The sequence below is a fragment of the Phyllopteryx taeniolatus genome, unplaced genomic scaffold (assembly GCF_024500385.1).
Source record: "Phyllopteryx taeniolatus isolate TA_2022b unplaced genomic scaffold, UOR_Ptae_1.2 contig_25, whole genome shotgun sequence".
Lineage (NCBI taxonomy): Eukaryota > Metazoa > Chordata > Actinopteri > Syngnathiformes > Syngnathidae > Phyllopteryx > Phyllopteryx taeniolatus.
The window spans coordinates 85,038-110,000 of NW_026903173.1; the positions used below are offsets into that span (position 1 = coordinate 85,038).

A 24,963-nucleotide genomic window follows, 5' to 3' on the forward strand; every position below is an offset into this window, starting at 1 on the left:
AGTGTCCAAGACATGAATAGACTTTACCAGGGAGACTTCCCCTGTAGTTGGAACACACCCTCCTCCCCTTCTTAAAAAGGGCGACCACCACCCCAGTCTGCCAATCCAGAGGCACTGTCCCCAATGTCAACCAGGACAGCCCTACAACATCTAGAGAACTCCGGGCGAATCTCATCCACTTCCAGGGGCCTTGACATCGAGGAGCTTTTTAACCACCTCGGTGACCTCAACCCCAGAGATAGGAGAGCCCGCCTTAGATACCTCAGACTCTGCTTCCTCATGGGAAGCTGTGTCAGTAAAATTGAAGAGGTCTTAGAAGTATTCTCCCCACCGATTCACAACGTCCCGAAACGAGGTCAGCAGAGCCCCATCCCCACTATACACAGTGTTGATGGTGCACTGCGTCCCCCTCCTGAGACGCCAGATGGTGGACCAGAATTTCCTTGAAGCCGTCCGGAAGTTGTCCTCCATGGCCTCACCGAACTCCTCCCACGGCCGGGTTTTTGCCTCAGCGACCACCAAAGCCACATTCCGCTTGGCCAGCCGGTACCCATCAGCTGCCTCAGGAGTCCCACAGTCCAAAAAGCCCTGATAGGACTCCTTCTTCAGCTTGACTGCATCCCTCACCGCTGGTGTCCACCAACGGTTTCGGGGATTGCCGCCACGACAGGCACCGACTACTTTACAGCCACAGCTCCAGTCCCCAGCCTCGGACAGCTCCAGTTGCCAACCTCGGCAATAGAGGCGCGGAACATGGTCCACTCGGGCTAATATCCCCCGCCTCCCCCAGGGTGTGGCTGAAGTTCTGCCGGTGGTGGGAGTTGAAACTCCTTCTGACAGGGGATTCTGCCAGACGTTCCCAGCAGACCTTCACAATACGTTTGGGCCTGCCACGTCGGACCGGCATCTTCCCCCACCATCGGAGCCAACTCACTATTGTTCTAAATTTGCCAACAAAATACAAGAAATTTACACGGATAATTAAACTAAAAGCTAGAAAGAATGGCCTTCCTTGGTTAAACACATTTATTCTGAAACTGATGAAAGAACGCGATCATTCCTTGAAGTTGTCGGTCAAATCAGGATACAATAGACAGCACTTTATTTCACTAAGAAATAGGGTAGTGAAAGAAATAAGAAAATCTAAAGCTGACTTTTTCAATACTGCTCTGAATAGTGCAAAGGGAAATTCAAAAATAACCTGGAATTATATTAAAAAACTATTGGGTGATGCACAAAATAACAAAACAAAACTAATGCAAATTAAATTCAATGGAAACATCCTGACGGAACCTCAAGTGATGGCTGATGCTTTTAACAAGTACTTCATTGAATCTGTGTCAGAAATCTCTTCTAAGTTTGCAGTAAAACAAAGGAAGGAATACCCTGCATTGTCTGCAACGCAGTTCTTTACTATTACAAATATTACTGAGACCAAATTTATCGATTTAATTCATTCACTCAAACCATCTAAGGCAAAGGATGTTTTTGGAATGGACACGAGCATGCTCAAAGATCTAGGTTCAACTCTTGCTACTCCTATTGCCTCAATCATTAATCTTTCAATTTCATCTGGTCACTTTCCAAAGGCCTGGGAATCTGCTATTGTTACCCCTGTCTTTAAATCCGGTGACTCAACTTCTCTGAATAACTACCGACCTATAAGCATTCTTCTGGCCATTTCCAAAGTTGCAGAAAAATGGGTTTCAGAGCAGATTGTCCATTATTTAATCAGCAGCTCCCCCTCTCTCCACGCCATGCAGTTTGGTTTCAGATCCAAGCATTCCACTGAAATGGCTACATGCCTCTTCATTGAGAAAATAAAATATTCTCTCGATAAGGGTGGAGTTGTAGGGGCGGTGTTCTTGGACCTCAGGAAAGCTTTCGATACAGTAAATCACTCTGTTCTTCTTACCAAGCTCTCAAAATTTAACTTCTCTCGCAAAGCTGTGAGCTGGATTGAATCATATCTGCATGACCGAACACAATCTGTATCAGTTAGCAACTGCAGATCAGAGTCTCTTAGGCTAACCTCTGGAGTCCCTCAGGGATCAATATTAGGCCCCCTTTTATTTTGTCTTTATATCAACGATTTGCCCACTGTTTGCTCTGAAGCAGAGTGCGTAATGTATGCAGACGACACAGTTTTCTTTGTTCATGGTCGCTCCAAAGATACTGTTGCTGCTAAACTCACTAATACAATGTCCTGTGTCACAACTTGGTTGCAGGAGTGCTGTCTACAGCTAAACGTTTCTAAAACTGTAGGCATGTATTTCACTAAAACAAATAGAGTATCACCTGACCCCGACATACTTGTTAATGGAGAAAAAATGCAAATTATCAGCCAATACAAATATCTTGGGTTAATAATAGATTCACAGTTTTCCTTTAAAGCCCATATTGACAAATTGTGTAAAAATATCAAATTAAACCTCGCAAATTTTCGTGCAATTCGGAATGAAATGTCAACTGAAGCTGCAAAAATGTACCTGCATTCAATGATTCTTAGTCACTTTAACTATTGCATAACCAGTTGGTCCCAGGCTGGTCAGAATGCAAAAAAAACATTGGAAGTTTTGTACAAACAAGTAATTAAAGTGATGGATAAAAAACCAAGGCACTATCATCACTGTGCAATTTAAAAAAATACAGTCTTTTAAACTGGGACAGTCTTCACATATTTGCAGATTTAAATTTGATTTATAAAGTACTGCATGATTTGGCCCCAGCTCCTCTGGCTGAGTTCATCAGCCAAAGAAACAGCTCTGAGCGTGTCACTCGAGGCTCTGTCAGAGGTGACTGTCTTCATTCCTCTGCGCAGGAGCACTTTCAGTAAGTAACCTGGTCAGTGAGGAGCGCTGGTGAGTGGAACTCAGTACCTGAGGAGGTTAAACTGCTTACAACATACAAGGCCTTCACAAAAAAAGTGAAAATGTGGCTAGTTAACACCTATAGCTGCCAACACTAAAAGACAAGTATGTTATGTTGTTTTTTTGTTATGATCCAAAAAATTATGGTTTTATTCTCTCTTAATAGTATAGTTTGATTATGTATCCTGTATTATATTGTCTTGTAGATGTATTTTACTGCTTTTTTACATCATGGCCAGGGGACTACAGATGAAAACTAGCCTTCTGGCTAATTCTGGCTTTTTTAACCATGTGTACTTCATGTGTTTTATGAAATTGCATTGTCCCCTTTCAAAAATAAACTGATAAACAAACAACTACCAGTTCGTGATCAGTGATCACCCCCTATAAGGATTCCAAAAAGGTTGGGTACTCTGAAATGCTGTTTTTGGTGCATAGGCACAAATAACAGTCAGGACCCGTACCCCCACCCGAAGGCGGAGGGAGGTACCAGGTATTGGTATCTGGCCAATACCGACCTTATTTCAAGGTATCGGTATCTGATAGCAGCCATCGATACTTAAGGTAAAGTGAAAAAAAAATCTAACCGAGTACAGTAAGTCCACCACGCCAATATGTGGTGCTACACTGCAGCGGTTGTACACATTGGTGAAATCATATCCGTCACAAGGAAAGCAAGGTCTTTGTTCACAATTATCTGTCATTGTGTTAATAGAAATTTTATGTATCAAAAGTACTAGTGGTTTCGGTACTCGGTATCGATATGTATTGGCTGAAAAAAGTGGTATTGGACATCCCTACTTTTATCCAAACCATCCCATTGTAGCTCTGGCTTTGTTAAGAGTTGTTGGCCTGCTGGTAGGTAAACATATTTCCCAGTCAGGTTTCCCTGGTTTTTGTCCAGGTTTACCTTGTATTTTGCTCCATTCAGCTTCCCATCAACAACTTCCCTCTCCCTGCTGAAGAAAAGTGTCCTCACTCCATAAAGCGCAGTGTTTGGATTGGTCATGTGGTCCTTCCTTCCACATCTATTGTGTCTCCCACTTGCCTTTTGGAAAATGAAAATAAAGAAGAGGAAAATGTGACTTGTCCCCCCCCCCCCCCCCCCCCCCCCACTTAATAATGGCTTTGTTCTTGCAACATCAATAAAAGATTTGTGGAGTGCACAACGATATTTGTCCTGCTGTGTTTGATGTTCACAGCTTGGGATTTTTTTCTTCTAACTTAACCATGCTTTAAACTTCTCCACAGCTTTCTCTGACTCGTCTTCATGTTACTTTTTATTTATTAATGTTCTCTAATAGACCTCTGAGGGCTTTACAGAAGAGCTGTATTTATACTGTTCATAGATTACACACAGGTGGACTCTGCTAATTAGGTCATTTCTGAAGGCTATTGTTTGCACTCAATTTTATTTAAGGATATCTGAGTAAAGGGGCGAATAATTTTGCACGAGACATCCTTTTAGATGATTTTGAAGATCATGTATGATTTTCTTTTTACTTCACAATTATGAACCACTTTTTGATTCTCCGTCATATTAAATCCCTCCAAAAAATCTATTTTGTACTGTGTAATTCTAACGTGATGAAACCGGGAAAAGTTTAAGTGGTGTGAATACTTTTGCAAGCCAACTGGTGTGTACACAGTGGGGGAAATAATTATTTGATCCCTGCTAAATTAGATTGTTTCTTACAAAGAAATTAAGTCTCTGATTTTTAAGGTTGTTTATTTATGTTGGAAATAGACATTATTATTGCCTTTTACTTTGAAGCTGCTTCCTTTCTAATGATTATTCTCATTCCAACTGGCAAGATCTCGCATGGAGCTCCAGACTTAAGGAAATTAATGGTCATCAACCCGTTTCGACTTTTGTAGGTCTACAGTTGTGTCCCTGATTTCTATTGACAGCTCTTTCGTCTTGCCCATGGTGGTATAAAGATTGGAAGTTAAAAAAATTTATTCCTAGAACTGGTGTCCTTTTTCTTTTCCATTTAATGAGTTGAAACCAGGAGTATTGATAATCTGCTGATTGCTCAGAGCTGTGTGTCACATGGGTTTCTTGCAGAGTTGGAGGGGATCATATACTTTTCTCACAGAATTGTTACTTTCATCGTTTATATGTTTTGTATACATTTTTGACTGATTTTGTCCATTACCCAAATCAATTAACACCCTTAAAACATTTGAGAAATATTTTATTCGTGAGTGAGCAAACTTAAAAATTCAATCGTGGATCAAATATTATTTCCTTCAATGTATATGTCTAACTGTAGGAATGATACATTATGTATGCACACTTTATTGTTTGTTTTAAAAATTCAGCCTTGGTCACATTTGTGGTGGATCTGCCTCAGATACATGCAGGAGAACAGAGTGGCCTGTGAAATGGGTCTCTATTACATTCTCCACATCGCCAAGCTGAGAAACAAGAATGCCTTACAAAGGTTGCTACCTGCCCTAGGTGAGAATTGACCATGTTTTTCAGAACAAGAGAACCGGGGCACACAACATTGCTCAATGAACTTGTTGTTCCCTGAAGGTACGAATATCCGTTAAAATCTGTAATGCTGATAAAAGTGCAGACATCTGTCCATTTTTAAATGTATCACCTACAAAATCACTGAGTTACAATATACTGTAAACTGGAGGTTCAGTTAGATCCCGGTCCAAAATTTCTTCTGGATTCAAGAGAGCAAAAAGGAATAAATTCAGCATACAGACAAAAAAAATAATAATAATTTTGTTGAAATACGTTTCCATGTTGAGATTTTTTTATAATTCTCTTAAGACAACCAGAACAGTCCAGTTGCGATCGATTCAATGCCCCAAGAATGAAATAACCTGGATGAATGAGAATATTAAAGTTCTTTTATAATGTTAAACACCCTGTAAAGTGAATTAATGTGTGTTTGAAGATAATTGCTGAAAACGTGCAAAGACAGAGAACTATGTAGTACTCAATTGTGGAGATATAGGGCTCTATTTTCGTAGACTACATCTGCGGAGGGCCGCAAATGCCAGCGGATTCTGATTTTCGCGCAAGCGCAAAGCACACCGTGCGTGTTTGCCAATTTGGCAGACCGGTCTGTACCAAGCGGGGCGTTCCGGTGTAGCGAGGGTGTGTCCTTGGAGATGTGCCTGGCAGAGAGGGACAATTTGGTGCCAGAGTTGGTCTACACGTAAGCCTGCTCTGACCACATCCAACTTCCGACGCAAGTTGGATCGCTGGTTGAACATGATTTATGTGATTTTTGATCGGGGCAATAGTGCAGCATGGCGAGACAACTACAGTGAGTGCACGAGTAATACATAATTGGCCCCACAGAAATGTGACAACGAACTCAAGTCAAAAAATTGCCAGCATGTTGTAATGGAATTGTAGGTTAGGTGTTTAAGAAGTTGATTGCAAGAGGGAAGAAGCTGTTGGAATGTCTACTAGTTCTAGTTAGCGCCGACCTGAGGGAAGGAGCTGGAAGAGCTGGTGACCGGGGTGCGGAGGGTCCGAGAGGATTTTGCACGCCCTTGTCTTAGTTCTGGCAGCGTGCAAGTCCTCAAGGGTGGGTAGGGGGGTACCGACAATCCTTTCAGCAGTTTTGATTGTCCATTGCAGTCGGAGTTTGTCCTTTTTTAGTAGCAACACCAAACCAGACTGTGATGGAAGAACACAGGACTGATTCGATGACCGCTGTGTAGAACTGTCTCAGCAGCTCCGGTGGCAGCCCGTGCTTTCTCAGAAGCCGCAGGAAGTACATCCTCTGCTGGGCCTTTTTGAGGACGGAGTTGATGTTGGTCGCCCGGTTCAGGTCCTGAGAGATTGTAATTCCCAGGAACTTGAAGGTCTCGACGGTTGACACAAGGCAGCTGGACAACGTGAGGGGCAGCTTTGGCGAAGGATGCCTCCTGAAGTCCACGATCATCTCTACAGTCTTGAGCGTGTTCAGCTCCAGGTTGTGTCGGCCGCACCACAGCTCCAGCCGCTCCGCTTCCTGTCGATATGCAGACTCGTCACCGTCCTTGATGAGGCCGATGACAGTGGTGTCATCTGCAAACTTCAGGAGTTTGACAGTCGGGTTCGCTGAGGTGCAGTCCTTCGTGTAGAGAGAGAAGAGCAGCGGAGAGAGGACACAACCTTGGGGCGCCCCAGTGCTGATGCTGCGTGTGGATGAGGTGGCCTCCCCCAGCCTGACCTGCTGTGTCCTGCCCGTCAGAAAGCTGTAAATCCACTGGCAGATGGCAGGTGAGACGCTGAGCTGGAGAAGCTTGGATGAAAGGAGTTCAGGGATGATGGTGTTGAATGCTGAGCTGAAGTCCACGAACAGGATCCTCGCGTAGGTCCCTGCGCTGTCGAGGTGTTCTAGGATGAAGTGCAGTCCCATGTTGACTGCATCATCCGCAGACCTGTTCGCTTGGTAGGCAAACTGCAGGGGGTCCAGCAGGGGACCTGTGACACTCTCCACTCTACTACAATGATTTGCAAATCATTGTATTCTGTTTTTATTTAAGTTTAACACAACGTCCCAATTTCATTGGAATTGGGGTTGTAGATCCTGAGCTCCGCGGACATGTTGTCACCAGCGGTTATCGCCAGCTCATTCTGTATACAGTACCTGCTCACATTGTCTGTTGCCACACCTTGGCCAGAGAAGAGAGTGAATGCTCCACTTATGCACGGATCACTGTGATTGCGCATCGTTCTCTTCACACGCCACATTTAAAGGGAACAAGAGTGAGCCACTTTGATTGGCGGTGAATGACGACAGTGGTGTGTCAAATTTGACATTTTCACTTTCCAAGGACTTGAAGTTGAAATTGCTTGCATGTTTGCAATTTGCATCAGTTCTGAATGTAACTGGGTTTTACATTTGGGCTGCTGATTTTGTGAACCCACTGTGACCCTGTTAAATTAATTTACTGCTATGTAATTCAAAGACCATATTGTAAACCTCTCTTAAATAATACCTACAATATCTACAAAATACATCCATAGAAATGACAAAAAGTTGTACATTAATAAATTAACACTATCTTTGAACAATAACACCCTCCTTGTGGAAAGAAATTCAAACCGAGCGGACCGGAAATATGCCCCTACTTGACCGGAAATATTGATAGGTTTGGGGTATTGAGCTACTGCCCTTCCTTTTCTTGCTCATGTTATGTCTGTGTATGATACATTGAATATAAAAAGTTTACATACTCCTGTTCAAATGCCAGGCTTTGGTGATACACACGTGGACAAAATTGTTGGTACCGCTCTGTTAATGAAAGAAAAACCCACATTGGTCACAGAAATAACTTTGATAACGTTGTTGATGTTGATCTTAATGTTAACAATACCAATTTTACCAACAATTTTGTCCACGCGTCTAAGAAAATGAGATAAAAAAAAGATAAATCCGAGCGGTATAAAAGATGATCTGAACCGTTGTTTGCGACAATGAAGCTGAATAAGTCTGAAAAAGAGCTCCTTTGCTGCTGCTGGGTGTTGTTGAGAAGATGTATAACTCAATCTACAGTGAAAACAGTGAAAAGGTGGACCAATGAAGCCAAGATAGAACTTCAAAGTTGTTTAGACTGCACAGACTGGAGTGTCTTTGAAAATTCAGTTGGCAGCCTGGATGAATATACGGACACGGTCACGTCCTATATTAGTTTCTGTGAAGATGTGCGTGTACCAACAAAGTCATTTCGCACATTCAACAACAAGCCGTGGTTCACTGCCAAACTTAAGCAGCTTCGCCAAGCTAAGGAGGACGCATATCAGAGCGGGGACAGGGCCCTGTATAATCCAGCTAGAAACCTGCTGACTAAAGAAAGTAACATTGCAAAGAGAAACTATGCAGTAAAGTTGGGAAAACCAGTTTAGCACTAACGACTAAATCAGTCTGGCATGCATTCCAATCGCTGAGAAATTACAAGCCACGATCCCCCCAAGGTGAGAACAATAGCACACTAGCCAACGACTTGAATACCTTCTACTGCAGATTTGAAAAGGACACTTTCTTGTGTCACCCGTCGAGACCTTCAAGTTCCTGGGTATTACAGTTTCTCAGGACCTGAAGTGGACGATCATCATCAACTCCGTCCTCAAAAAGGCCCAGCAGAGGATGTACTTCCTGCAGCTTCTGAGAAAGCACGAGTTCTACACAGCGGTCATCGAATCAGTCCTGTGTTCTTCCATCACAGTCTGGTTTGGTGCTGCTACAAAAAAGGACAAACTCCGACTGCAACGGACAATCAAAACTGCTGAAAGGATTGTCGGTACACCCCTATCCACCCTTGAGGACTTGCACGCTGCCAGAACACAGACAAGAGCGTGCAAAATCCTCTCGGACCCTCCGCATCCCGGTCACCGGCTCTTCCGGCTCCTTCCCTCAGGTAGGCGCTACTGAACAATGCAAACTAGAACTAGCAAAAGAAAAATGCTGCAAACATAACAAAACACACAATTCCCAAACAACTGCAAGAGAGAAATGCAGCAAGCAGCATTTTTATCTTGTAGCATTTTTCTTTTGCGGTTGTTTTCTGTGATTGCAGAATTTTTATCTTGCAGCATTTTCATTTTGTAGTTGTTTTTTTGTAATTGTAGCATTTTTATCTTGCAGCGATTTTCTTTTGCAGTTTTATGTGCCTGTGAGTTTTTCATTTTGCGTCATCCCTGTTATGCACCATCTCGCCGTTTGCAAAGCATTTGTCCCTGTCGCCCACTGTTCATCGGAGGCTGGGAGCAGGGGAGCGAATCAAAACCTGCAATATTATTTTTCACCTTCCCGGGGCTGTTTTTCTTAAGCTACAGTGGGTACGGAAAGTATTCAGAGCCCCTTCAATTTTTCACTCTTTGTTATATTGCAGCCATTTGCTAAAATCCTTTGTCATTTTTTTTCTCAATGTACACACAGCACCCCATATTGACAGAAACAAACTTAATTGTTGAAATTTTGGCAGGTGTATTAAAAAGGAAAAGCTGAAATATCACACATCCATAAGTATTCAGACCCTCTGCTCAGTATTTAGTCGAAGCACCCTTTTGAGCTAATACAGCCATGAGTCTTTTTGAAAATGATGCAACAGGTTTTTCACACCTGGATTTGGGGATCATCTGCCATTCCTCCTTGCAGATCCTCTCCAGTTCTGTCAGGTTGCATGGTGAACGTTGGTGGACAGCCATCTTCAGGTCTCTCCAGAGATGCTCAATTGGGTTTAAGTAAGGGCTCTGGCTGGGCCATTCAAGAACAGTCACGGAGTGGTTCTGAAGCCACTCCTTCGTTATTTTAGTTGTGTGCTTAGGGTCATTGTCTTGTTGGAAGGTCAACATTCAGCCTAGTCTGAGCACTCTGGAGAAGGTTTTCGTCCAGGATATCCCTGTACTTGGCCGCATTCATCTTTCCTTCGATTGCAACCAGTCGTCCTGTCCCTGCAGCTGAAACACACCCCCACAGCATGCTGCTGCTGCCACCACAATGATTCACTGTTGGGACTGTATTAGACAGGTGATGAGCAGTGTCTGGTTTTCTCCACACATACCGCTTTGAATTAAGGCCAAAAAGTTCTATCTTGCTCACATCAGACCAGAGAATCTTATTTCTTACCATCTTGGAGTCCTTCAGGTGTTTTTTTTAAAAAAAAATTTTAAGCAAACTCCATGCAGGCTTTCGTGTCTTTCACTGAGGAGAGGCTTCCGTCGGGCCACTCTGCCATAAAGCCCCGACTGGTGGGAGGGCTGTAGTGATGGTTGACTTTCTCCCATCTCCCGAGTGCATCTCTGGAGCTCAGCCACACTGATCTTTGGGTTCTTCTTTACCTCTCTCACCAAGGCTCTTCTCCCCCGATTACTCAGTTTGGTGGGACGGCCAGCTCTAGGAAGGGTTCTGGTTTTCCCAAATGTCTTTCATTTAAGGATTATGGAGGCCACTGTGCTCTTAGGTACCTTGAGTGCAACAGAATTTTTTTTGTAACCTTGGCCAGATCTGTGCCTCGCCACAGTTCTGTCTCTGAGCTCTTCAGGCAGTTCCTTTGACCTCATGATTCTCATTTGCTCTGACATGCACTGTGAGCTGTAAGGTCTTATAAAGACAGGTGTTTGGCTTTCCTAATCAAGTCCAATCAGTATAATCAAACATAGCCGGACTCCAATGAAGGTGTAGAACCATCTCAAGGATGATCGGAAGAAATGGACAGCACCCGACTTAAATATATGAGTGTCACAGCAATGGGTCTCAATACTTATGGCTGTGTGTACATTAATCAGGAAAAAAAATCTTAAATGATTTTAGCAAATCAGAATCATCTTTATTTGCCAAGTATGTCCAAAAAACACACAAGGAATTTGTCTCCGGTAGTTGGAGCCGCTCTAGTATGACAAGAGACAGTCAATTGACAGGGAACACTTTTGAGATATAAAGACATTGACAAAAAAAAAAAAACAGTCACTGAGCAGTAAAGGGTTGCTAGTTATCTGGTAATGCCGGTACATTTTTGCAATATAACAAAGTGTGAACAATTTAAGGGGGTCTGAATACTTTCCGTACCCAGTGTATAACTGAGACCTTAGTCAAGGTGTTATGAACAGTTCCAAACACCAGTCATTGTTGCTAGAAAGCAAAAAAAAAGTTAGGAAAAGCCTTCTAAAACATTTGAAATGTATTTAGGGTTAATCAGAGGCATTTTAAATGATGGTAGGTGTGTGCTAACTCCTATTTACCATCAGTTTGAATGTGATGGGTTGATTCTGAACACACACATCCCATTTATGAGGGTGTGCACACTTGTGCAACCACATTTGAATTTTTTTTTTTTACTTACCCTCTCATGATTAATTTTTTTAAATCAATTGTTAATGAATTAATTGTGGCTAATCACAGTTTTGGGTTAATTTTCACTGATCACCTCCAAGCCAAATTACCTCCAGACCTGTTCAATCAAGAAATGACAAACAGAATCTGGTCCGACAAAATCAAGTCGGATAAAAGATCTAAAAAATCTGCAACGAAATACACGATCCAAAGAAATTCCAGAACAGTTAAGAAATAAAGTAATTGACATTTATCAGTGTGGAAAGGGTTACAAAAGCCATTTCTAAAGCTTTACGATTCCAGCGAACCATAGGGAGAGCCATTATCCTCCCATGGCGAAATAATGGAACAGTGGTGAACCTTCCCAGGAGTGGCCGGCTACAAAAATTACCCCATGATAACAGCAAAGACTCATCCAGGAGGCCACAAAGGAACTCCTGACAACTTCCAAAGAACTGCAGGCCTCCCTCGCCTCAGTTAACGTCAGTGTTCATGACACAACAATAAGGAAGAGACTGCCAATTTTGCCCAGAGTTCCAAGGAAAAAACCACTGCTGACCAAAAAGAACAAACACTTGTCTTATGTTTGCAAAAAAAACATCTGAATGATTCCTAAGACTTTTGGGAGAATATTATATGGACTGAAGAGATTAAAGTTGAGCTTTTTGGAAGGTGTGTGTCTTGTTACATCTGGTGTAAATGCAGCACACCATTTCAGAAAAAGATAATCATACCAGCAGTCAAACATGATGGTGGTCGGACTTTGCACCTTCAGGACCTGGACAACTTGCTGTGATTGATGGAACCATGAATTCTGCGCTTTAACAGAAAATCCTGAAGGAGAATGTTCAGCAATCAGTTTGTGAACTCAAGCTGAAGCGCACTTGGGTTGTGTGGCAGAATAACGATCCACGACTTATTTATACACGAGTGTGGTGACCCAGTAGGGGAGCGCCATGACAGTCTGCCATCTTGAAACTATAGCAGCCGTAAGGGAAAAGCAGCACCAAACTATGCCGTTCCCTGCGATTCAGCGCAGAGATTGAGAGAAGATCATACTTTTTCACGTTGTCAATAGCGAAAAAGAAAGCAATTGTTTAAGCAGCCTGCTTAATAAGCCATTGCTGCCGCGTTTTGTTCGACAGTGTTGTTTACCATCGGCAGCAGAACACAGCCGGGCAAACTGTCCCGTATTAGCCGGTGTTCAACAAGTTTTCCGATTTTCGGGGGGTTTTGATATACAACGGCTCCCGTTTTATTGCAGTATACAGTATATCTTTGGAAAACTGAGGCGCTAGAGCGCACTTTTCGTTTGGATGAAATTGACAATTTCAACGCTCGATGGGAATAATTTCGACACAAGTGTCCCTTTAATGGTCGGTCTTGTTTGTTTGTGTTACAAACATCTGGCATTTGAACAGGAGTTTATAGACTATATCAACTGTACCGAGTGCCTTGAAATTGAAATGAAATATTATTATGATATATTTGTGTCTTCTGTCCCTTCAGTGGAGACCTACAATGACATGGCTTTTGGTGACATTTTCCTGCACTTGCTTACCGGACACCTCACGCTGCTCTCTGATGAGTTTGGAGGAGAAGAATTTTGTTTAGTTGTCTTTGATGGCTTCCTATTGACTACTTTTTCCAGGTTTGCTCTTCTCACCCGATGAATGGAATGTTGTGCTGTCTTGAGCAGACCAATTCCCCATTGAACACTCGCAAAAAAAGAAGTTTGAAGTGAACAGACATTTCTCGAGCCTTGACTCTGCATTGTGTTTTATGCTCACGTTTTACAGTAAAGAGAACGTCCATAGACACACGCTACGTATGCTGCTGCATCTCCACCACAAGGTGTTGCCTTCACATATGGAAACTTTGATGAAAACTCTGGAACCTCCGAAACAGGTTGGGCTTATATTCTCAGTCCATTTCTTGTGAGTTGTAGACTGGGAAATCTCCAAATAACTGTTGTCATGTTATTTGTGTTCCAATATCTCGACCGTCTCACTGTTGTTCTGCTGTGGTTTTCACCTTTAGTCCCTTTGTCACCTGACTATCAAACATCTGCCAACCCATCATTATTTTCAACTGCTAAGTTTTTACTACAATGTGCTTGTTCTTCAGCTGTGTTATAACACAAACGAGCGCCCATTGCATTGACTGACACTTGGTGTGTTATATAGAGCAGTGATCCTGTGAAAGAGCTACACAGCCAACTCATAGAGAAGATAGAGGCCCAGAAGAAGAGTCCTCCACTGCCAGAGGAAACGCCATCCCTTGATCTCAGCCTGCACCCTGTGAACGTTCCCACCGCTGCCTCCACCTCGACTCCACCTCTCTGAGATAGAAGACACATGTGGATACATTTGAATTGAGGCTGAATGTAACTGTAGGCCGATGTTGACTCGGAAGACTTGGGTGTTTTAAACGTTTGTTTGTACGATCGTTTTGTATTGAGATTTTTTTTTTTCTGTGAATGTCACTGGAAAGCTTTTTTTTTTCCCCCAGCTTTAGACTTTCTGCTTTGCCATTGTCGCAAGCTATTTTTGTATTCAAGGGAGAAACCGGAGCATTTTCCACGCAAAATAACTTCCACATTTGTGTGTTTCAGTGGAGTCACCAGTGCAAGAAAACCTATAAATTACTGCAAATTGTGTGCAAGTCGTGTGTTCTTTATAGGAGTACATTGCCAGAGTCTATACAATGGGGGAAATGATCACGTCCCTTGAAGACTGACCTTAATATAAAGCACAAGCAACACTATACTGCGCTCCGAATTATTGAGCATATCCGCTGCATCCAGAAAGTCTTCACAGTGCTTTTTCTCCATTTCGTTAAGGCCTCAATCAAAAATGAAATGAACAACAACCAACTTTCCATTGAAATCTGAGAATTTGGACGAGTGTTGCTCATTCCATATAATGTATACTGGAAGAACGGGGCCATGACGAAAAGAGCCGGCGTTGTGAGTGGTGACGCGATCCACCTGGGCCGTGTCGTGACGTAGGCAAAGGGGGCGGGGCTCGGGAGCGCTCGCGTCGCACAGGTGGCGGATCGAGACAACCATGGGCAAGATTGACGCCTTTGACATCGTCTTCGACAACCGCAAAGAAGTTTACAGCCCCGGCGAGTCCATCTCGGGGACCGTGACGGTCACGGTGGGCCAAAAGCTACCGTGTAAAGGTAAGCGGCGGGTCAAAGGTTATTTTTACTTGTGCTTTTCTGGCTGTAATGTGGAGCGAGAAAACCGGTGGCGTCGCCAAACAAGGAAGTGAAACCAGCAACGAGCAGGATCAACCAGAACATACTTGCATGCTTCCACAATTGTTTATAATTATTGGAAGTTTGTATCGCAATTTTGTCCGTAGGAAATTTCCCGTGGGGCCAAAAAAAAAAAAAAAACACTCCAGGTTGTGTTTAACATGACGAAGCAGCTCGTAATAAATGATATGACGTCACGGTAAGTATATTTTGCCATGAGGAGCTGAGCAGTACGGAAAATGGATGGATGGAGTCGAGTCAAAGGAAAACCTAAGAGGCCAAGATTCACTCTTTTGGGAAGTTTCCTCTGTCAGACGGCTTGGCAGAGGACTGATGTGCGTAACGTGCTTCCAAAGTAGTTATGTGTGAAGAAACGACAATGAAAATGACACAGTGGCCATTTTCTTCCAGGTCGCTATTCCTCAAACAGTACTGACTTGAGCTGGGGGCGGTTTTATTTATTTAAAAAAAAAAAAAAAAAAAAGAAGCTTTTTATTGACTGGTGTAAGAAATTCCTTGGTATTCTCTGCTCGTATCTCATTTTCAAGGGTTTTACCAGCGCTTGCCAATGAAGCGACGATACCGCAATAAAGTGAAACTGCAATATTTTTGCTCAAGGTTCTCATGCTATCAGAATCAGATACCGGCCAATGCCTAATAGATAAATACGACCCCAATTCCAAAAATCCTGAACTTTGAATTTTATGGCTGCAACACGTTCCAAAAAAAGCTGGGACAGGGTCATGTTTACTACGGTGTTACATCACCTTTTCTTTGAACAATATTCAATTAACGTTTGGGAACTGAGGACACTAATTGTTGACGCTTCGTAGGTGGAATTCTTTCCCATTCTTGCTCGATGTTGGCTTGACCGCAGAGGCCGCGAAATGCACCGCGGCCATGTTGCGGCGAGAGATCCAAGTTAAAGTAAGATGTTTCGAACTAAAAAGAAGTGTTTTTGGCAACATCTTTTTCTGTAGGGAAAAATCATCCCATTTCTTGCTACAATGTGCGAGCCAAAATGCGTTGGCGTATTCTCTTTCTGGTGTTGTGACAAAAACTGCAACCAGGACTTAACCAGGGGGCCAAAGACGGATTTCAAAGAATCCGATTGGATGTTTTTTATTTGTTGGACAATGACATGTCTTTATTTGGGAATCGGAAAAGGAGTAACGATTCGATTGTGATTCGGTAGTCATTCACGACCCGTCAATGCGAGTCGCGATTGGGGTTTTACACGGCGAGTACAAGGTCTAGTAATAAAGAAATGCGGCCAAGATAAATCATTTTAAAACATTGTTCAAAAAATGCGAAAATCTTATTTCCTAATGACTGTTTATTAACTAACTTTCTTTGGTATTGTTTAATGATACAGCAAAGCCAAATAAACAAAAATTAAGCAATGTCACTACCTGTCGACGACAGGATATTCACACTACAGCTGCAATTACGATTATTTCAGCAGTAGAGCCGACTGACATTTTTTTTTTAATAGATTGCTTATGATTCGGTTACTGTTTTGGTCCCGAACATGTCAGAAAATGCGTAAAAACATTGATCATTGTTTTCCAAAGTAGTAACAGATGTTTGCAAATGTGTTTTGATTTAACACAAAGGTAAAAATATAATAGTCTGCTTTCCTGAAGGACTACAGAAATATTTATTGTTGAGAGGCTGAAATTACGATTTGGACAATTTTAAATTAAACAATAGCTCTAAACGATTAATAGATTTACTAAAATACTTCTAGATTAAAGGGACACTGGCCAAATTAACATGTATTGTTTGACTGGTAATAATTAATTAAGAGGGAACTTTCCTAACAGTGGCACAAAATGGAAAAAGTTGGTAAGTCATGGTTGACAAATCCGTTCATATTTTACAATTTTGAAGTTATGGGGTTCGAATAGAAAAATCATACCTTAGCTTTGCGATTAGCCACACTTCTGCGGAGTTGGCCGCACCCATTTTTTGGGGGGCTTATTTTGGGATCTGGACATTTTGTCAGCATATATTTTTTGACAGAATTGTTTGACCATGGATTTCCTTACAGCAAGTTATTACCATTGCCAAGTTGCCAAGTTTATTCAAATTACTGCCCAAAACAACATTTAGAAAAAATGATACACAAATGTCAGCAATTGCTATACAAAAATAAAAGTTTTTGAGTATTTCAGACCCTGACCTATCACCTTCATTTTCTCCTTGCAATATTGAAGGCCCGGGTTGTTCTACGAAAATGGTGGCTTTCTTGTAACTGCATTATTCACCAGGAAAAAAGTACAAAAGTGTAGGACAATGATTTTATGTCAATGGTGTTACTATTTGTAAAAAACCTTTATCCATCCATCCATTTTCTACCGGTTATCTGAGGTCGGGTCGCGAGGGCACTAGCTTTAGCAGGGACGCAAAGACTTCCCTCTCCCCAGCCACTTCATCCAGCTCTTCCGGGGGGATCCCAAGGCGTTCCCAGTCCAGCCAAAGGATCTAGTCTCTCCAGCGTGTCCTGGGTCGTCCCCGGGGTCTCCTCCTGGTGGGACGTGCCCGGAACACCTCATCGGGGAGGCGTCCGGGAGGCATCCGAATCAGATGCCCCAGCCACCTCATCTGGCTCGTCTCGATGTGGAGGAGGAGCGGCTCTACTCTGAGATCCTCCTGGAAGACCAAACTTTTCACCCTATCTCTAAGGGAGAGCCCGGGCACCCTGCGGAGGAAACTCGTTTCAGCCGCTTGTATCCGGGATGTTGTTCTTTCAGTCACGGCCCACAGCTCGTGACCATAGATGAGGGTAGGAACGTAGATCGACCGGTAAATTGAGAGCTTCGCCTTTCACCTTAGCTCCTTCTTCACCACAACAGACTGATACAAAGTCCACATCACTGCAGACGCTGCACCAATCTGCCTGTCGATCTCCCGTTCCACTCGTGAACAAGACCCCAAGATACTTAAACTCCTCCACTTGGGGCAGGATCTCATCCCCGACCCGGAGAGGGCACGCCACCCTTTTCCGACTGAGGACCATGGTCTCAGATTTGGAGGTGCCAATTCTCATCCCAGCCGCTTCACACTCTGCTGCGAACTGCTACAGTGAGAATTTGAGATGAAGCCAACAGAACCACATCATCTGCAAAAAGCAGACATGCAATACTGAGGCCACCAAACCGGACCCCCTCTACGCCTCGGCTGTGCCTTGAAATTCTGTCCATAAAAGTTATGAACAGAATCAGTGACAAAGGGCAGCCTTGGCGCAGTCCAACCCTCACTGGGAACGAGTCTGAGTTACTGCCGGATATGCGGACCAAACTCTGACTCCGGTCGTACAGGGACCGAACACCCCGTATCAGGGGGTTTGGTACCCCATACTCCCGAAGCACCCCCCACAGGACTCCCCCAGGGACACGTTCGAACGCCTTCTCCAAGTCCACAAAACGCGTAGACTGGTTCGGCGAACTCCCATGCACCCTCGAGGACCCTGCCGAGGGTGTAGAGCTGGTCAACTGTTCCACAGCCAGGACGAAAACCACACTGCTCCTCCTGGATCTGAGATTAGACTTCCCGACGGACCCTCCTCTCCAGCACCCCTGAATAGACCTTACCAGGGAGGCTGAGGAGTGTGATTCCCCCTGTAGTTGGAACACACCCTCCGGTCCCCCTTCTTAAAAAGGGGGACCATCACCCCAGTCTGCCAATCTAGAGGCACTGTCCCCGATGTCCACGCGATTTTGCAGAGGCGTGTCAACCAGGACAGCCCCACAACATCCAGAGCCTTTAGGAACTCCGGGCGAATCTCATCCACCCCTGGGGACTTGCCACCAAGGAGCTTTTTAACCACCCTGGTGGCCTCAACCCCAGAGATAGGAGTGCCGCCTCAGAGAACCCAGACACTGCTTCCTCAAGGGAAGGCGTGTCGGTGGAATTGAGGTCTTCGAAGTATTCTCCCCACCGGCTCACAATGTCCCAAGTCGAGGTCAACAGCGCCCCATCCCTACTATACACAGTGTTGGTGGTGCACTGCTTCCCCCTCCTGAGATGCCGGATGGTGGACCAGTCTTTCTCCATGGCCTCACCGAACTCCTCCCATGCCCGAGTCTTTGCTTCAGCGACCACCAAAGCTGCATTCTGCTTGGCCAGCCGGTACCCCCATCAGCTGCCTCAGGAGTCCCACAGGCCAAAAAGGCCCGATAGGACTCCTTCAGCTTGACGGCATCCCTCACCGTCCCAATAGGTTTGGGGATTGCCACCACGACAGGCACCGACCGCCTTACGGCCACAGCTCCGGTCAGCCGCCTCCCCCGGAACGTGAGCAAAGTTCTGTCGGCGGTGGGAGTTGAAACTCCTTCTCACAGGGGATTCTGCCAGACATTCCCAGCAGACCCTCACAAAACATTTGGCCCTGCCACGTCGGACCGGCATCTTTCCCCCACCATCGGAGCCAACTCACCACCAGGTGGTGATCAGTTGACAGCTCCGCCCCTCTCTTTACCCGAGTGTCCAAGACATGCGGTCGCAAGTCCGATGACACGACCACAAAGTCGATCATCGAACTGCGACCTAGGGAGTCCTGGTGCCAAGTGCACGTGTGGACACACTTATGCTTGAACATGGGGTGTTCGTTATGGACAAGCCGTGATGAGCACAGAAGTCCAATAACAGAACACCGCTCGGGTTCTGATCGGGGGGCCGTTCCTCCCAATCACGCCCTTCCAGGTCTCACGGTCATCGCCCACGTGAGCATTGAAGTCCCCCAGCAGAGTGATGGAGTCCCCAGCGGGAGCGCTCTCCAGCACCCCCTCCAAGGACTCCAAAAAGGGTGGGTACTCTGAACAGCTGTTTGGTGAATAGGCACAAACAACAGTCAGGACCCGTTCCCCCCCTCCTGAAGGCGGAGGGAGACTACCGTCTCGGCTACTGGGGTGACCCCCAACGTACATGCGCCGAGCCGGGGGGCAGTACGTATACCCACACCTACTCTGCGCCTCTCAACGTGGGCAACTCCAGAGTGGAAGAGAGTCCAACCCCTCTCGAGAGGACTGGTACCAGAGCCCAAGGTGTGTGTGGATGCGAATCCGACTATATCTTGTCTAAACTTCTCGACCTCACACACCAGCTCGGGCTCCTTCCCTGCCAGAGAGGTGACATTCCACGTCCCTCGAGCCAGCTTCTGTATTGATATCTTCTCTTCATTTATTGACAATTTTAAGACTTAACTAATAATTTCATGTGATGGCTTAAGATGCATCATTGGTGTTACGGAATTGATATTAAGGGGAAAGGAAATTGAATTAAAATAATTGATCTATCAATATGATGAGCTGATATAGTTATAAGAAGTGTGGTTTTGCCTGCCCTGTGTACCATCTTGAATAATCCATCTTGTCTGTAGGTTTTTCACTGGAATTGCTTTTCTTGTTAGGAACAACATTCAACTTAATGTGGGGGGGCAAAAATACATAAAGCTATAATTTGTTGATATATAATGCTAAGTAGTTAACTCTTACTAGACTTTTATTTCTTTAAAAAAACAAACATGAAATCACTGTTCAGAAAGCCAGCATTTTCATAGAATGACCCGCCCATGAAATTTACCAATTGGTACTGTCAAGTGACAGCTCCTGAATAGAACACAGTCTCGAATTCCATTGGCAGACTCTTCTGTTCTAAGATAGGGCTTGCAACATTTAAAATTTTTTTTTAGGTAATCCAGGTAGTGCTTGCATGAAGCAGAAACTGGTGTCGAGCAGCATCTTGGTTTCAGACCAACCAGACCAGACCATAATCTGATAGAAAACTTGTGGGGTGCGGTTTGTGAGGGAAAACATAAGAAATGCAGAGCAACTGTGGAATGTTGTCAAATCATCCTAAGCGAGAATGTCTCTTCACAATTGCAACAAGTTGCTCACAGATGGGAAGCAGTTCTCAGACGCAGTGGTTATACAACAAAATAATAGTTTAAGGATTTACAGCAAGGTTAAATCCTTTAGATGTTTATCAGTATATACCGTACTGTCAATATTTGCGTTTGTAAAGAAAAATGCAGACACTCTCTTTTTTGAACAGCCCAATATTCATCAATCCATTCTCTGGACCACTTATCCTAACTAGGATCACAGTGAGCTGGATCCTGTCCGAGCTGACTTTGATCGAGCCCAATATTAAATTTTCATTTTTTGCAAAGTAATAAAAACAATTTTTTTTTATAATATACTGTGCAGTGTTTGCAATGCATTGAAATAAAAACTTGAAGGATTTTGAGGTCTTCTTACATTTTTAGACACTATTTTTATTTTTGACAGAACTGTATACAGTGTATTGCCAAAAGTATTCTCTCACCTGCCTTGACTCACATATGATCTGAAGTGACAACCCTTTCTTAATCAATAGGGTTTAGTATGACATAACTCCACCCTTTACTAGGCTTTACACGATCAGGATTTTTTGGGCCGATCACCGATCAGCAAGTTTAAAAAAAAAAAAAAAAAGCAATGTGTCTATTTACATGACTTGTTCTTCTTTTCCTTTCGGCTTGTCCCTTTAGGGGTCGCCACAGCGCGTCATCCTTTTCCATGTAAGCCTATCTCCTGCATCCTGCTCTCGAACACCAACTGCCCTCATGTCTTCCCTCACGACATCCATCAACGTTCTCTTTGGTCTTCCTCTAGCTCTCTTGCCTGGCAGCTCCATCCTCATCATCCTTCTACCAATATACTCATTATTTCTCCTCTGGACGTGTCCAAACCATCGAAGTCGGCTCTCTCTAACTTTGTCTCCAAAACATCGAACCTTGGCTGTCCCTCTGATGAGCTCATTTGTAATTTTATCCAACCTGGTCACTCCGAGAGCGAACCTCAACATCTTAATTTCCGCCACCTCCAGCTCTGCTTCCTTTTGTCTCTTCAGTGGCACTGTCTCTAATCCGTACATCATGGCTGGCCTCACCACTGTTTTATAAATTTTGCCCTTCATCCTAGCAGAGACTCTTCTGTCACATAACACACCTGACACTTTCCTCCACCCATTCCAACCTGCTTGGACCCGTTTCTTCATTTCCTGACCACACTCCCCATTGCTCTGGACGGTTGACCCCAAGTATCTAAAGTCCTCCACCCTTGCTATCTCGTCTCCCTGGAGCCTCACTCTTCCCCCACTACCCCTCTCATTCATGCACATATATTCTGTTTTACTTCGGCTAATCTTCATTCGTCTGACTTCCAGTGCATGCCTCCATCTTTCTAACTGTTCCTCCACCTGCTCCCTGCTTTCACTGCAGATCACAATGTCATCTGCAAACATCATGGTCCACGGGGATTTCAGTCTAACCTCATCTGTCAGCCTATCCATCACCACTGCAAACAGGAAGGGGCTCAGGGCTAATCCCTGATGCAGTCCCACCTCCACCTTAAATTCGTCTGTCACACCTACAGCACACCTCACCGCTGTTCTGCTGCCCTTGTACATGTCCTGTATTATTCTAACATACTTCTCTGCCACTCCAGACTTCCGCATGCAGTACCACAGTTCCTCTCTGGGTACTCTGTCATAGGCTTTCTCTAGATCTACAAAGACACAATGTAGCTCCTTCTCACCTTCTCTGTACTTTCCATAAACATCTTCAAGGCAAAGAATGCATCTGTGGTACTCTTTCTATGCATGAAACCATACTGTTGGTCGCAAATACTCACTTCTGTCCTGAGTCTAGCCTCCACTACTCTTTCTCATAACTTCATTGTGTGGCTCATCAACTTTAATCCTCTATAGTTCCCACAGCTCTGCACATCACCCTTGTTCTTAAAAATGGGCACCAGCACCCTTTTCCTCCATTCCTCCGGCATCTTCTCATGCCCCAGAAGATACACCAAGTACTCTCCTGCCTGCCTCTCAGATCACCTTGGCTGCAGTGGTCCAGTCTTCTGGAAGCTCCTCCTGTCCCCCGAGAGCCTGTCTCATCTCTTCCTGAAAAACTGCACAACACTCGTCCTGTCTCAGCTTCCACCACGTGGTTCTCTGCTCTGCCTTTGTCTTCCTAATCTTCCTCTCCACCACCAGTCATCTTACACACCACCATCCTATGCTGTCTAGCCACACTCTCCCCTACCACAACTTTACAGTCGGTAATCTCCTTCAGATTACATCGTCTGCACAAAATGTAATCCACCTGAGTGCTTCTACCTCCGCTCTTGTAGGTCACCCTATGTTTGTGCCTCTTCTGGAAAGAAGTGGTTACTACAGCCATTTGCATCCTTTTTGCAAAGTCTACCACCATCTGTCCCTCCAAGTTCCTTTCTTGGATGCCGTACTTACCCATCACTTCTTCATCACCCCTATTTCCTTCACCAACATGTCGCTTAACCCGCTTTCCACCTCTTCTTCTTCTTCTTCGACTTCGACCCACAGTAGCTGAATTTCCAACGGCGGCGGTAGGTGTTTTTATTTTTCTTTCTGTAACCACCGCAACAACTGCGACCGTGGAACAGTCTGCTAGAAGAAATTGACCTAGATGACCAGATGATATGTTTAATTATGCTGCAAAATCGATCGAGAAGGTGGCGACGTAGGTGCTATGTCGAACCGGGAGGAACGCTGATTACATCATCACAGCATGTGACTAAAAGGGACCAATCACGAGATATCTTCCCCGCGGCATTCTACGCGCAGCAACAATTTTTGCCGTGTGCACATCAAGCGACGCAGAGGTGCCGCGCGGGCCAATTTGTCGGTCACGTGATGCAATGCGAGCATGGGAGTATAAAGAGGCCTTTAGAGTGCAGACTGAGAGCCAGGCTTTCTCATCCAAGATCACTGGGTGACCTCACAAATATGCTTCTGGAAGAGTGGTCAAAAATTCCATACACACACTCCTAAACCTGATGGAAAGCCTTTTCAGAAGAATTAAAGCTGTTCTAGTGGTCAAGGGTGGACCAATGTCATATTAAACCCTATTGATTAAGAAGGATAAGCATGCACATAAGGAGGTCAAAGATTGGATTGTAGTGTTCTACAAGGTTTAATTTTTGTTCCAACTGAAGACCACAGCCCTATTGATACTCTTTAACTGTATTTTAGAAACCAAGTCCTGGACTGCAGAGGATTTCCTACAGCTCAACCAAGACAAAACTTATCGGACCTTGAGTTCAGCAAGAGAAACTGTTGCTTTATCGTTCACCCTTAACTAACTTTTATCCCACACCTTAATAACATACATACAACATACGTCCTGAAAACTGGATTTTTACCACTGAAAGATTGCCTGAGTCTGGAGACCGAGAGAGAGATAATGCAGAGGTGCTCATGCATGCTTTTACAGTATCTCCAGTCACATTGATTATTGCAATGCTCTCCTTTCCTGTACTCCTTAAACACTATTAGTATCAATTACTGTGGAATTCAGCAGCCCAACTGCTGATAAGGACCTCTTATCCATTAGTCTTATTTAGCTTTTTCTTTTTTGTAACTGTGTTGGATGGGCTTTGGCTGCAGAGGATCCTGTTGTGGGTTTTCTGTCTTTAACAAAAGGTAACAAAAGGTTAATTTGCGGCGGCATGCAGCATGAAAGAACAAACATAGCAGAACAATTTTGAGAGCGTGCCACATGAAAGACATAACAGAAAGCAAGCATTCATGCCGTAGGAGGTGAAATTAGCAGAGGGAGTGGCGATCGCATGTAACCAAAGAAGCTCGTCATAGTTGTCATGTCTCGTAAGGTACAAAATTGTTTCAACTGTCAAAGTGGGAGCATCAATACACATTTTAATCACAATAACCATGCCAATTAATGCCAAACCACCCGGGAGATATCATCTTCTTAAGTTGAGGGAAGTGAACGAGTCTGGACCACAGGAGGCGCTGGGACCTTTGTCGAGTGTGACGCGTGAACCCACATAGCTCTTCCAGCAAATTTCACTGCAGTGTTGGTTACGAGGTGGACTTGGAAGGGCCCCAGCCAGCACTGATGTCTCCGCTTTTTCCAACGGAGGTTCTTAATCAGCGCGAAGTCGCCGGGTTTGATGTCATGCAGGGGTCCGTCGGCCAGCCTTGGG

General features: G+C 44.3%; 2 protein-coding genes across 4 annotated transcripts in view; both read left to right on the forward strand.

Moving 5' to 3' along the window:
• nelfb (negative elongation factor complex member B) overlaps positions 1 to 14,324 on the forward strand; it is a 52,323-nt gene extending 37,999 nt beyond the window's left edge. For all 3 annotated transcript variants that reach the window (XM_061765081.1, XM_061765083.1, XM_061765082.1), the window contains 4 exons: positions 5,228 to 5,334; positions 13,175 to 13,316; positions 13,465 to 13,573; positions 13,852 to 14,324. In XM_061765081.1, the coding sequence (XP_061621065.1) occupies positions 5,228 to 5,334; positions 13,175 to 13,316; positions 13,465 to 13,573; positions 13,852 to 14,010 (517 nt within the window). In that variant the 3' untranslated portion in view covers positions 14,011 to 14,324. The remainder of the gene's footprint in view (positions 1 to 5,227; positions 5,335 to 13,174; positions 13,317 to 13,464; positions 13,574 to 13,851) is intronic.
• A 322-nt stretch (positions 14,325 to 14,646) lies between these two features.
• arrdc1a (arrestin domain containing 1a) overlaps positions 14,647 to 24,963 on the forward strand; it is a 28,004-nt gene continuing 17,687 nt past the window's right edge. Inside the window, exon 1 of the mRNA XM_061765084.1 lies at positions 14,647 to 14,851. Within this exon, the coding sequence (XP_061621068.1) occupies positions 14,734 to 14,851 (118 nt within the window). The 5' untranslated portion in view covers positions 14,647 to 14,733. The remainder of the gene's footprint in view (positions 14,852 to 24,963) is intronic.